General features: G+C 42.5%; 1 protein-coding gene and 1 long non-coding RNA gene across 5 annotated transcripts in view; one reads left to right on the top strand and one right to left on the bottom strand.

Moving 5' to 3' along the window:
• JMJD4 (jumonji domain containing 4) overlaps positions 1-15,209 on the top strand; it is a 42,573-nt gene that overhangs the window by 7,792 nt on the left and 19,572 nt on the right. For 3 of the 4 annotated variants that reach the window (XR_012799348.1, XM_075588018.1, XM_075588017.1), the window contains exon 3: positions 1,124-1,249. The exons of the other annotated variant lie outside the window; for it this stretch is intronic. Coding sequence is in view for 2 of the 3 variants with exons in the window: in XM_075588018.1 (XP_075444133.1) it covers positions 1,124-1,249 (126 nt within the window). In the remaining variant the exon portion in view is untranslated. The remainder of the gene's footprint in view (positions 1-1,123; positions 1,250-15,209) is intronic. 4 annotated transcript variants of the gene reach the window in all.
• Positions 1,993-11,344, bottom strand: LOC142488804 (uncharacterized). The gene is made up of 3 exons (XR_012799670.1): positions 10,953-11,344; positions 3,215-3,422; positions 1,993-2,185 (listed from the first exon to the last, which is right to left on the bottom strand). It is a non-coding gene; the product is annotated as an uncharacterized LOC142488804 (long non-coding RNA).

Here is a 15,209-nt window from a genome sequence, read left to right as displayed (position 1 = left end):
ATAAAGAAAGGAATAAACCTAAGACTAAAGGCTTCTTCAGATGTGGTACTTGCAACATGTGTAAGTACGCCTCCCCCATGAAAAATACAAAAAACATACATACAAAAAAGAACCACAGTTTGTGCTCATTTATGACGTGTAATACAAAATACGTAGTATATGTACTTAAATGTAACTGCGGTAGCTCATATGTGGGCAGGACAATTAGGCCACTTAGAGAAGGAATCTCAGAACACATTAGAACGATAAAAAATAGAGATGAAAGATATCCTGTAGCACGTCACTTTTCTACATGTCAGCAAGGGTCCATTCAGAACTTTACCTTCAGTGCGAGTGAGCACATTCGTCCCAATACACGAGGAGGGGACAGAGAGTCTCTTCTCAACCAAAGGGAGATGTACTGGATTTATGCCCTTGGGACATTGGCACCCAGGGGCATGAATCTAGATTGGGAACTTAAGCATTTCCTCGCATAAGCATCATATTCAGACATTCAAATGTTATATAGAGCGATTTTACAATTATTGATTATTTAATCAATGTCTATGTACATATAATAAATTGATGGTCTAGAGGTTTCTTAACAACCACCTTAATGTACAATATCGAATATATTTACAATGTTATATTGTCATGTAGGTTATTCAATTTTCATGTAGAAGTTACTTACATCTCCCTTTCGGTAGATTTACCTACACCCATCACCTTGTGAGCGAGGTTTATATTTTGTGTTTCCCCCCCCCCCCTCCCTCTCCTTTCCCCCGTTTAATATCACAGTATTGACTTTACATTATTGCACTATAAGCATTTGTCTTTTTGTTTTAACATGGTATGCGCTTCCCGATGACCGCCTTCTCAACAATATATGCTGCTTACTGCTCACTATACTGTAATTGTGAAACGCTATATGGGAAAAAAGTTGTTATTATTATTATTAACAATAGGATTCTCCCACACACATCCAGCATTAAAAAGGTAATTTACTGTGTGTGTGAGCGCAGCCCTATATGTATATTCCTGTATGTTCAGCTCTATATGTACAGTCCTATATGTACAGTCCGCTGATATAAAGAATAAGATCTTATTTGACTCTCTCCGGTTTCCATTGTCTCTCCTCTCCTAGAGATTTCCCCAATCAGGACGTGTATAAAACCCCAGAGTACTTTTCTTCCGACTGGTTAAATGAATATTGGGACGCCATTGCTGGAGACGATTACCGCTTTGTCTACATGGGACCCAAAGGCACATGGTATGATTACCTGAGCATGTATTGGTGTTGTATGTGCCAGCAAATGAATGATATTGTGTGTGTTTATGGAAATACTGCTTGATGGCCAGAGTAGTGGAGGCAGTGAATTGTAGCTCAGTTAGAGGCGGGAGAGGTTGTTACAGTAAAGAAGTTTTAAAAGTAGAGTTGACAATTGGATACTGTGTGAGTGTGAATAAATGTGACATGATTGCACTTCTATGGTGCAAAATGAGGATATATATATATAGATCCCTATATATTGACTTTCCTCCTTTTTGCAATATTATATATTCAATGGGTAGGAAATGGCTACTTAAAAATACTCTCTGACGAAGCGCTGTAATAGCCTGAAACGCGTTGGAGCATTTTTCTGCTTTATCTCCATGTTGTCACCCCATTAATAAAGCATTTTTTAATTAGATTTGCTTAGCCCCAGTTACTTGCTGCGCATTTTTTCCAAGTTTGGATTCCATTTCTACTTAAAAATAATACATTAAAAAAAAATTAGTACTGTAAACACACTTAAATGATGAACCAAGAGAGTGAAAAACAAGGTGAAAATAAAGAAAAGTCCAATCATTCTGAAAAAATGATCATGAAATTAATAATGTGTATGGAAGTGCAAAAAGATGGGGACTTCTGGCAGCTTTCTTGAGGATACACCAAATCCAAGGAACACGTCTAAAAAAGAGAAAGAGAAAGCGCTCTCTCCATGGTGTAATTAACATTCTAAAAAAGGGTTTAATGGAGCTAGAAAGTGGTACGATATGTACTCACATCAATAAAAATGATAAAGGACATTGGAGAGGACAATATTCACCACCCTGGAGTCAGGATCACGCTGTCCGCTAAGGGAGTCCCAGGTAGACGTGAGCTGTATGTCCCAGTGATTGGTCTGTGGAAATCAGCAGGCAGCCTGGCAACAGATGGCTAATGCTGGACAGGAGAGGAAACAGCTGATTACAGGTGGATCCCCCAGTGTAGCATTAAGGGCAACAATAGCAATATTCTGAAATCCGTCCCACAGTGATAACATCACTTGTGTCAAATGACGTTCGCCCTACGTGTTCTTTTAGATATATACTATTTGACATATTTAATATTCTGTACTAACGTGTGTGTGTGTGTGTGTGTGTGTGTGTGTGTGTGTGTGTGTGTGTGTGTGTGTGTGTGTGTGTGTGTGTGTGTGTGTATACAGTGTTCGACAAACCTATACATTTGCTCGCCCTGGGCGAGTGGATTTAACCCCCGGGCGAGTAAATATTGGCCCAAGCAGCACACGTTTGGTACTAGGTGGCGAGTAGATTTTTTTGTGTGGCGAGTAGATTTTTTGGTGATTTGTCAACCACTGTATATATATATATATATATATTTTGTGTGTTTTATATATATATTCATGTAGAGGTATCAGTACCGTGTTAGCCGAGCTTCAATAATCAAAAAATAAATAGATGATACCGTTCTGTGGCTAACGAAATGCTTTGATTTGTGCGAGCTTTCGAGATACACTGATCTCTTCTTCCGGCGATGTTACAATGAATGAAGCAAGCAAAAGGTCCCTGACACCTCCAGCCATAAAACACATCCACACCGGGGGAAGGACCAGCACAGATAACATTCCAATAGACACTGTTTATAGTATACCTTTTGCTTGCTTCATTCATTGTAACATCGCCGGAAGAAGAGATCAGTGTATCTCGAAAGCTCGCACAAATAAAAGCATTTCGTTAGCCACAGAACGGTATCATCTATTTATTTTTTGATTTTATATATATATATATATATATATATATATATATATTAATGTGTAGCCTCATTAGGGTGTCATTGGTGCTGGTGCTCCTCTTCCGTTCCCCTCCCGGCAGATTTCGTTCAGTGCTCCACACGGTCTCCCCTAGAATATGACGTAGCTACTAGGTCATGTGGTCCCTGGAGCGCCATCCACAGGGTTATAGCAGAACATACCTGTTTATTGAACTTCACCTGCCCGCAGGTTTCTCAGGATCCCACCGGCAAGAGCACGGACTTGTTAGGAACGTCTCCCCAGGGGACTGTAGCAGGTTGACCAGTGTGGATGTGCAGATCAGGAGATCCCTTGTCTCTTTGATAGGACTGTAGGCTTGTAAGGTTCCGGGCTCCTCGCACCTACTGTACCTCGCCCTCCTCGTTATTCCTAGGTAGCAAGGGATACCCGGGTATTTATAACCTCGTACTGCCCACCCCAGCTAGAACTCACCAGATGTTTTATGGGGCAGAGGTATAATTGACCCATTCCCTTTTAACTAGGGGTCGTGTGTGTGTGTGTGTGTGTATATATATACTGTGTGTATGTGCGCGTATATATATACTGTGTGTGTGTATGTATATACAGTATATATATATCCTCAAACCTTTAGTCAGAAGCACCAACAGCTTCATACAAGATACTGTACCACAGATTTTCTCAATAATCTTAACAACATCAACGAACTACCATCTGTAACAGGGGACTTATCCCTGTTCAGTAATGTGCCTTTAATCCAGCAGTGTGGTTGGTTAACCTCTGGTAGTTAATTACTAAACACCACCTGCCTGATTAGATGGCTTAGAAAGCCTGTCTTTTGAAACAGGAAGTGAGAACTCTTTAGCTGACACCTGAGCTGAACTTAGAGACACACTTGTCTTCAGCTCTGCCAAAAAGATAGCAGAGCTGCTTTCAAGACACAGGGAAAACTTCTAAACCTGTATGCTGACCAACCCTGGAGACAAGGGAGCTGAAGCAGGGACAGTGAAGATTTTCCCTCCAAACCACAAGGAACAGATAAGACTTTCATTCTTAAAAGACTGCTTATATCTGCTTATTGCATGCTATGTGTTTGGGGTTGGGAGAATTGCTTAACTAACGGAGATGTGAATTAATTGCATAGGAGTTCACTAGAAATACTCCCAGGTGGATAGAAGCTTTGTTTCCCCCCCCCCCCCCTGTGTTTGGATACTTTCCTGATGAAAAGGAAAAGGCACAATAAAGCCTATTATAATTTCACATTATAAAGCCTCCTAATTGTGTACCTCTGTGAACGTCCGTCTACATTTGGTGTCCGAGGTGGGACAAGAGGTGTCCTTGTAGTTAAAAAGGACCGGAGAGTTTTATGTGAATTTTTTTGTTATGCTTTTTGCCTACAAACAAGTCTGGAAAAATTTAAAAAAAAAACCTCATGCAGCAGAGATCAGATTTAAAGGGATACACACCACTGAAACTTACACTGCACTGAAACTTACAAAACCACAGATGGACTCTTTGCCCCAATCCTAAGAGGAGAGTGACTGCTGAAGCAGCTAAAACTTTATTTGCCTATCACAAAGTGTAATATGGTCATTGAAATAGGGGTTTTGCCATCCAGTCATAGTCAGGGTTGAAGAAGTGAGTCAGCCCTTAAAAGGGATAGGTGTTTGTTGTTTTCAAAAGTTTCGCTGAAGCAGTGAATACAGATGGTGACCCACGAGTGGTATTGATTTTGCAAATAAAGGTTGCCACACCGCATAGGGCTACCAGCTGTGAATGGAGTATATGCAGAAAAGTGTGAAAATTGATACAAGACTGTGCTGAAGCAGGGAAATTTTTAGCAAACAAATGCTGAGTGTAAAATTGCCCTATAAAGGAAAAGGTTTTTCAAAGCCAATTGCGGAGTGTTGAATCCACTGCAAAGAATGTTTTTTTTTTCTGCAAGTAAAAAAGTATGCCTATTATCTTGGGAGCAAAACAGACACCCAAAGTGTGAAGTGTGAATGCCATAATACCCAAAGAGGAGACTGAAAATTACTGAACTCAGGCAGAAAACCAAATTCTGTTGCTGAAGCGGAGGGAATTTACCTAGCAAATAAATGGTGTATAGCAAATAGACTTTTTTACCTAGCAACTGCACAATCTTGTATACCTGATAAAAGAAAATGCATGCACAGTACTGCTGATATTGAAAAAAAAAAAAAAAAATTACCCAAGAAATTAAAGTCTACAGAGATGCCTGTGAGAGCTACGACCTCTACAAGCAAAATATGCCCATCTGTAGGACTACCACAATTGGGGGTTCCATCAAATACAGTGGCAACAGCTGCAATAGCGCCTCCTGAGGTCAGGAAGAAAATTACACCTGATAGCCTAAAAATGGAGGACAAGATGCAGCGTTCCTGTAATGAACCCTACCCCACGGAAGAGTGGCCCTTCCAGTCCAATAAAGAGGAAGACATCTCTTACGGGGAACCCGAACCGAGTCACACCCCAAGAATGGTGGGGGTGCCTGAACTCGGCACGAACAGAAAAGACCGCTCCCTTTGATGACGAATATGATCAGCAGGAGACAGAGCGGGAGCAATGGATCACCGAATACTTCTGTCAGCTAAAGCAGCTGCAAGAAAAGCCTGGCGTATATAATGAAGCTGCTAAAATTTCAAATGAAGATGGAGACCCCAATATCCCTGAAGGGACGGTGTCATCCAAATCAAAAAGGCGGAAAAAGAAAAGCGGTTCTTCACTTACCGTGGAAGTAACAGACACGTCCGCAGATCCTGTGGAGAAAATGGGGGACAGAGTTACCCTGCAGCCTAGAGAAAATGGAGAATTCGTCCCACGGTTAACCGAATATCCAGAGGGCCCAAGGCAGAAGTCGGGTACCCCAAAGAAGTGTCTGTCCGGTGCCAACAGTGAGGAACCCTCAACCAACCATCCCAGGGAAGCGGAGCCGGAACCAGTGAGTGACGATCCCTTGACCAGCCCTGAAGACGCCCTGAAAATTGCCAGGGGTGACTGTGATCTACTTCGAGAACAATTGAAACTTGAGAGAGCAGATAACACAGAGCTACAGAAAAATAACGTGAGGCTACAAAAAGATGTGCTCACAATTTACTCTTTAGCCAGGACAGAATTGGACGATCTCAAGACTGAGCTAGATACTGCAAAGGCTACTATTTCCGCCATGGATGAAAAGCAGAGCCAATCTGATAAAATGGTGGCTACGCTAAAGCGGAAGTATGAGGAGGCACTGAAGCAGATGACAGTCTTCCAGCAAGAGGTTCACACTTCGCATAGAGCTGAATGCCTCACAACAGGAGATCAACAGTGTCCGGATAGAAGTGGATGTATCTCAGAAAGAGGTTCAGACACTCCGCAGAGCACTGAATGCCTCACATCATGAGACTAACAGCTGCCGCACAGACCTGGAAGTTTCCAGAAAGGAACTACACAGTCTCACTGAGGAGCTGGACATTGCTAAAGAAACTATTGGTAATCTTGATACAGATCTCAAAGTCCCTCAGAAGGAGCTTCAGACCCTCAACCTAGAGAAGGAAGTCTCACGCCAGGAGATGGTCATTCTCAAAGCAGATGTGTGTAAATGGAAGGAGGACTGCAAAGAAGCCCTGAAGAATACAGAGACTGAAAAAGGAGAAAATTCAAGATTACAAAGAGAAAACTTAAAACTGAAAGAAGAAAATTTTCAGTTGACAGAAGAAGTCAAGGAAAAGTTTGACGCAGAGCACCGACTGCAGAACCAACTGCAAGGTCTGCGTACACACCTCCAGTATGCTGAGGAGAAGCAGCAAACGCTACAGGAAGAAAAACTGCAGGCTGCTAAAGAGGTACAAGCGCTGCAGGAACGTCTGAATACCCAGTACGTCCCCACAGAGCATCGTTGGAAGCGGAGCTTCGATACCAGGTGACTATGTATGAGAGGGAGCGTGAGAAGGCTCAGAAACTGGAGCAAGAGCTGGAGAGACAGAGATACTGTTCCATTTCCTTGAGTCAGTACACCAAGGAGAAAACAGACGCAGCAGCAACCTTGACGACAAAAATTACAGAGCTCCAGAATATGAAGGAGACTCTGATACAGATTCCTCCAATACGGAAAAAGGTATTGGCTCTGCCCAAGCACCAGTATCCCACAGTAACTAATGCCCGCAAGGACAAGGGTACAGTGAGAGTTGGGGGCTCCACGCAACTTCAAAACAAAATTACGAAGTTTGAGCCACCAAAGAAAGCACTAGCCAAACCTACAGCTGCCCAACAGGCAACAAACAGAGGCAGGAGTGCAGAATCAAAGCCAGAAGAATCCTTAGCTGAAGAAGCTGAACTGGCGACTCTGTGGTGTGGAGAAGCGGCAGAAAGACCACTTCAAGAGCAGATAACTCTAAGGGCTAGTCCTAACTGCTCTTCAACTGTTGCCATACACTTTGTCTACAAAAAGAGGAGTGCCCGACGCAACAGAATTGTCAAGACCGCGCACGTGATAAAAAGACTTTACGTGGAAAAAGTCCTCCTCGAGCGACTGAGGAGTGCTGATCTCAAGCATCTTCGGGAGGAGACAAAAATAAACTGGAGAAAGGGCTCCAATCCCAGCGGGACAGAGGGTTCTCTTCCTCCATCCACTCTCATTCAAGTCAAAGAGATATCTAGAATGAGAGTGGAAGGATGGGCTTTGGCCGTGGTAAGCCCGAGCGTCCCACAAACAGGGGAGGTATGTAACAGGGGACTTATCCCTGTTCAGTAATGTGCCTTTAATCCAGCAGTGTGGTGGTTAACCTCTTGTAGTTAATTACTAAACACCACCTGCCTGATTAGATGGCTTAGAAAGCCTGTCTTTTGAAACAGGAAGTGAGAACTCTTTAGCTGACACCTGAGCTGAACTTAGAGACACACTTGTCTTGAGCTCTGCCAAAAAGATAGCAGAGCTGCTTTCAAGACACAGGGAAAACTTCTAAACCTGTATGCTGACCAACCCTGGAGACAAGGGAGCTGAAGCAGGGACAGTGAAGATTTTCCCTCCAAACCACAAGGAACAGATAAGACTTTCATTCTTAAAAGACTGCTTATATCTGCTTATTGCATGCTACTGCTGCGGCCGAGTTTATTCGAGCATTTGCCCGTTCTCGGCCGCAGCAGTAGCCTGGCGCGCGCCGGAGGGTGACGGGCGCGCGCCGAAGCAGCGGAAGAGCGCCCTCCGATCGGGGCGCTCTCCCTACCGCTGCCGGGTCCCCCGGAACCACCTGCCGCCGTCCCCCACATCGCGGGACACTAGGGCTCCCTTGGGGAGCCCTGGACGCGCGTGCAGGGGGCGCAGGCTCCCGATGACGCGTGACCGCGCGTCGGTGACGCGCGGCACGCCGAGTGGCGGCCACTAGCAAGCCGGGAAATCTCCCGGCTTGCGGATCTGGCCGTAGTGCGATTAAGTGTGTCGCCAGTGTATGTGTTTGGGGTTGGGAGAATTGCTTAACTAACGGAGATGTGAATTAATTGCATAGGAGTTCACTAGAAATACTCCCAGGTGGATAGAAGCTTTGTTCCCCCCCCCCCCCCTGTGTTTGGATACTTTCCTGATGAAAAGGAAAAGGCACAATAAAGCCTATTATAATTTCACATTATAAAGCCTCCTAATTGTGTACCTCTGTGAACGTCCGTCTACACCATCCAACACACTGCTAGTTACCATGGATGTAGAATCCCTTTACAGCAACATCCCCCACAAGGATGGTATTGAGACATGCCTGCATTTCCTTACAACATCTCCCCTGGATCAGAAATACAGCGCTGATGTAATTACCAAACTGATAGAATACATCCTCACACACAACTACTTCAGCTTCAACAAGGAAATGTACCTACAACTAATGGGGACTGCAATGGGTACCAAGATGACACCGCAATATGCCAATCTTTTCATGGCAAATCTTGAACAAAGATTCCTAACTACATGCCTCCACAAACCCTACAAATACTACAGATACATTGATGACCTGTTTATAATATGGACAGAGGGTGAAGAAAACCTAAAACAATTCCACGAGTCCCTGAACTCATTCCACCCATCAATTAAACTCAAAATGGATTATTCGGCAAACCTAATAAACTTTCTAGATACTACAGTAACACTGAAAGATGGCAAACTACACCCATCTGTATACAAAAAAACAACTTACAGATGCAGTTACCTCCACAACTCCAGCTTCCATCCCACGCATATGCTCTGACACTGAAGACAGAAACAGGCATCTCACAACCCTGACCGAATCGTTCAGACAGAAGGGATACAAACCAAAGACCATTGCCAAAACTATTACATCTGCACTAAAAGCCCCATGAGAACACCTGCTACAATACAGACTGAAAGAACCTACCACACGCATACCACTAGTGACCACATACAACCCTACCCTAGAGGGTGTACGAAAAATAATCAAAGATCTTCAACCCATGCTGACAGAGGATGCGACATTAAAAGAAATCTTTCCCAAATCTCCCATTCTTGCATTCCGGCAACCACCAAACCTCAAACAGAAATTAGTCAGCAGAAAACTTCACAACGATTTTAAAGACATGGATAATGGCACAAAACCGTGCAGCAACAAACGCTGCAAACTCTGCAAACACATTTGCCAAGATCCCACAGCCAGTCACAACCATAGAACATTCAATGTTAAAGGATCATACAGCTGCACATCCAGGAATTTAGTGTATATGATTCAGTGCAACAAATGTGACCAAGGTTGCTACATTGGGGAAACCAGCCAAAAACTACAAGGAAGAATGAATATGCACAGACACTCTATACTCCATCACGAAGAAGGAAGATACTGCTCACCTGTGGGACATTACTTCTCACAACCAGATCATTCCATAAATGATTTAAAAATCAAAATCCTCAATGGAATGTTTAAAAGCACCCAAGAACGGAAAACATTTGAACTCAGAATGATAAGACTCCTTGACACCAAAACCAAAGGACTTAATGCGGACATGGGTTTTCTCACACCCTATCAAAATTGTTTGTAATTATCCTGCTTGCCTCAATTCTTATCCACACTTTCTCTCCCCCCCAGCATCCCTTTCCCTCCCCACCTTTCTTTGACATTGTCCCCTGGCTTCAAACACTTAACACCCTACCTTATCTACAGTAAATATCTGTTGTTTTTTTTTTTTTCCTCTCTCTACACTGTATTAGCCATTGAATCCTTTGTATATCAGTATTGCTAGACCTGAAGAAGAGAGGAGAACTCGCGAAAGCTTGTCCTATGACATAAATTGTTAGTCCAATAAAAAAGGTATCACCTAATACTGAAGAACTCATTTATTCTGCACTATCGCAACTGGACTAACACGGCTATTTTCTGCTTCATATATATATATAGTTATACGTTACCGTTCCAAGGATTGGTAAACAAGAGACAGCACTCAAAGTTGAAAATCAAAGTGTATTAGTGAAAGCAAAAATACATCCAGAAACCCAACGTTTCGGTCCTACAGAATGGGATATCCCCCTGAGGAAGGTCCCATTCTGTAGGACCGAAACGTTGGGTTTCTGGATGTATTTTTGCTTTCACTAATACACTTTGATTTTCAACTTTGAGTGCTGTCTCTTGTTTACCAATCCTTGGAACGGTAACGTATAACTACATTCTCTATATGGGACGTGCACCTGTGGCTTACCAGCACCTATTGGAGTGCCAACTGCCTTATCTGACTATATATATATATATATATATATATATATATATAAACCCTGTCTTCCCATAAGAGAAGGCACAAAAGCAGCAACACTCAGATAAAGCAAAAAAACATGTATTAGCAGTTACAAAACAGCACACTATAAACCCAACGTTTCGGTCCTAGGCAGGACCTTCCTCAGGGGGGTGCTACCAGACAATGACACCCAGAGAACATATATACCCCATAGTTCACCATGTGAGGACAATTAGAGGCAGCTAATTGTACAATCCTGGAGCTCCTCGAGTGCAATCAGTGTATGAGGTAGTACGGCGGCCATCTTTGAAATCAGGAGACAGAGCAATGTATGCTATCTCACATGGGCAGATGAGTACAGGCTCCCCCGGTGGACAAAAAAATCCTAGCGTCCAATGTTGCTAGGAAACGCATGTGTGGCGTCATAAAGTCCTGGGAAGTCAGCTCAAAGTAAAGTTGCGCATGTGCAAGGCTCTGTGACAGCACCAGAGTGTCACGCCGATCTGGTACCCCATTCAGTGTCAATTGCATCAGTGTGGCAGCTCCCTAAAGAAAATGACAGTGAAGGAACAAGTGAATCAACACATAAGGGGAATAAAAACAATTTCCAGAGTTGAGGGTGACTGTTTAGATGGCAAGGGGAGGGAGGGATAACAAGGGAAAGGAGGAGGTAGAGCAAAAACATGCATATAAATTAGGCAATTATTGTATTGTACTCATCTGCCCATGTGAGATAGCATACATTGCTCTGTCTCCTGATTTCCAAGATGGCCGCCGTACTACCTCATACACTGATTGCACTCGTGGAGCTCCAGGATTGTACAATTAGCTGCCTCTAATTGTCCTCACATGGTGAACTATGGGGTATATATCTTCTCTGGGTGTCATTGTCTGGTAGCACCCCCCTGAGGAAGGTCCTGCCTAGGACCGAAACGTTGGGTTTATAGTGTGCTGTTTTGTAACTGCTAATACATGTCTTTTTGCTTTATCTGAGTGTTGCTGCTTTTGTGCCTTCTCTTATGGGAAGACAGGGTTTCTATATTGATTTCTATGGAGCATGCACCTTGACTTTACATTTGTTGCTTGGAGTGCTGGCTGCTGCTTTTTGTTATTTATATATATATATATATATATATATATATATATATATATATATATATATATTTATATATATATATTTATATATATATATATATATATATATATATGTTAGAACACACATAGATATCGCTCAACACTTACATGAGTTTTGTCCTAAACACTGTTGATAAGTCAATTATTGTAAGACTGAACAGTGGTGCTAAAGGTTAATAGAAATATACAAACAACAAGAGGAAAGCAACCTTTAAATAGCACACGGAGATGAATGAAGGTGTAACAAAAATGGTATTTTATTCAGGTGATTAAAACAGGGGATGAAATTTTAAAAGAAGAGGGGGGCTCAGCGCTACCTAAACATATTGGACATGGAGGCAAGAGTCAAGTAAAGATAAAAATCAAGACACATACAGGGTGTAGGTGGCTATATCTAAGCACACCTACGTGACAATCTACCTATACTGAGACCTTGTGACCACATGTAAAGGATATTATGCCATATAATTTGATGCAATAATTACATGATAGAGGTACACAGGAATTGAAGGTAACAGATTGCAAAAATACGTTACCACTCAGCAGGTGATTGTCACAAATAGTTAGGTCAATACTCCATGTTGTAGATAGGAAAGGTAGGGGCCCCCCTCAGCAAGACTCCCACTCCAACGCGTTTCGACGGGAAACTGTCTTCTTCTGGGAGTGGTGAGGGGAGCAAAGAGCTAGCATTTATAGGGAGAATCATAATTACAAAAATTGCGCCAAAATTAAATGGATTGCAAGCAGCTGTATGAGCAGAGAGTGTTTACAAATGTGGCAGCATCCTGGAGCCTGTGTTACTGTGATTATACATCTCATTGGACTACACTGGTCATGTGGGCTCTCTAAGGTCAACCCCTATGTAAATGGGGTGATGATGCATCGGGCGTCGTCACGTGAGAGATAGGGAAGTATCTGTTAAGAAGGCAATGTCATTGGGGCTGCTGATTGAGACTACAAGCGTCTGATTGGCCAGTATATGTCATGTGGCCGTCTTTGAATTAATATATGCAAATCTGCTGCATGACGCGCGTGACATCATCGCGCATGTGCGCGATATCATGCGCGATCCACAGCAGAGTTAAATATCAAAACCTGAGGCAGCCGCTTTGTGGACAAAGCAATTCTTGGGATAAAACAGCTAATTCTCATGTCCTGTAGCTAGTAACTGCTGCGGAGGCTATTACGAGTGACATCAGCGCGCTATGTACGTCGTGACGTCAGATTGTCATGGCAACTGTGTATACAAGTGATTCTCATAGGTGGAAGTCAGGGAACATTAAAAAAAAAAAAACACATCTTACAGACCTGACATGTAAGTCAAAGGACTGTAAGTCATATATACAATGGTGGGATGTCTGAGTGAGGCTGTAGAATAAGAATATAAGGGTAGTATGTGCATGCAGTATACATTGGCACCTGTACCACTATATCTATTTTGAGCTCACTAAAACATAAATGGAAAAATTCTGGGAAACCAGCAAAATCATTGTTATAAAGATAATAACAAGTGAAAATATTTCAAATTGATGTATAAGTTTTTTTGTTGTTCAAATTGTATATGCAATCTGCATTAGTGCCTGTGTAATTGCATCCAATCTAAATCCATTGGTATGCCATGGCAAAAATGCAGATAAGCCAAGAAAAACATTGTTTAGAAAGTAATGGCAATGAAAAATATCTATAGTCGATATATAGATTTGTGAATAGATTCCAGCCATTAAACTACCAAAATCAACTAAATTGCAGAGTTTCAATGTGTATCACAATATGAGATGATCTATCACTCTGAGAATCGGAGCGAACCAAAAGTTGTTCAGAGATACTCGCAGCCATATATCTTATGCATGATAAAGCTACAATAGTCCTGGATGAAAACTTCTCTCTGAGAGGAGCTGACAGGGAGCGAATTAATTGCAAAAATTAAAATCCATTTGAAATGTCCTTATCTTCAGCCTAATGAATAGGCGAATTAGAGGTTATGGTAATTAAACGTTACTCATAGGTGCTCCTTAATGTGGAGGGAGCGACGTGTTTTCTCTTGTCTAGGTTGCAAGATGAACAGGTAATGTCCAGAACGAAAGTAGATGACAAGGTGGATCAACGGATCATAACTGTTATAACATTTTCAGTGGATATTCCTGGTGGGTTGTAATTAGTCATGATGTCTTTGTTATAATGACTGTAGATAGATCTTCATCATTAGTACTTCCTCATTATGGTTAGGTGTACTCCATATCTCTGTCGCTGGTCTTCGGTGTGGGACAGGGAGTGCTGGTTCACAGATTGTTAGTATATGGGAGGATAAAGATGGAAACCATGCATTAGAGGGCAAATAGGTCAAAAGGCAAAAGAACAATTTAAACCAGAGGGGCAATGTTTATAAAAACATGGCAAAGCCAAGATAGTAATTAAGACCACGTGGTATCATGGTGCCCAGCTGCACAATGCACCTGCACTCCCTCCTCAACAGAGCCCTCTCAAGATCGCCGCCACGGGCACCAAGAGAGACCCTGTCGAAGGCAAATGCAGAAAGGACTGCACAGTCGGACCTATGACAGCGCAGAAAGTGACGTGCAACCGAGCTGATCTTTTTACATGCGTCTACGTCTTTTTGCGCGTTTTTAATATTGCGGATATGTTCCAACACGCGAAAACGAAATTCGCGTGTTGTCATGCCGACGTAAACAAGGCCGCAGGGACATTCAAGATGGTATATGACTCCCTTGCTTTTACAATTGATAAAAGATAAAACCTTGTATGTATGTGTTTTGTTTGAATTTGTGAATGCAGATGTTTGTTGCATGTATTTACATGCAGAACACATACCGCATTTGTAGAAGCCCGGTTTGCGTTGTTGGGACAGGAAAGTGGGATTAGTTTGAGGCACATAATGGCTGCGTGTTAATTTGTCTCCTAAATTCGGAGAACGCCTACTTGTGAGGCTAGCCCGATCGCCAAGTGTGTTCCTGAGTTCAGAATCTGTCATTAGGGTACCCCAATGTTTCTGGAGTATACCCCTGAGATCTGACCATTGGCGGTTGTAGGTGCTAATATATAATATATATGCTAATATATATATATATATATATATATATATATATATATATATATATATGCAAATATAGCTGTATGCTCATCTGCATGTCTTAGGCAGGTCTGCAACCCCACCTTTCCCCATTATCACCCAGCATACAGCACTTCCACTGCAGCAAGGGATTCTGGGAAATGACATGCAAATGAGCACACAGTGTCACTTTTTGCCTCAATAACCATTTTTAACATGGTTCCCTATAGGCTTAAGCTTGCTGCATGGTCACAGCTTTGAGCACAGCCAGGGTT

Source organism: Ascaphus truei, chromosome 2, assembly GCF_040206685.1.
Source record: "Ascaphus truei isolate aAscTru1 chromosome 2, aAscTru1.hap1, whole genome shotgun sequence".
Classification (NCBI taxonomy): Eukaryota; Metazoa; Chordata; class Amphibia; order Anura; family Ascaphidae; genus Ascaphus; species Ascaphus truei.
Note: the sequence above shows the minus strand (reverse complement) of the source record. Positions and strands in the feature narration are given on the sequence as shown.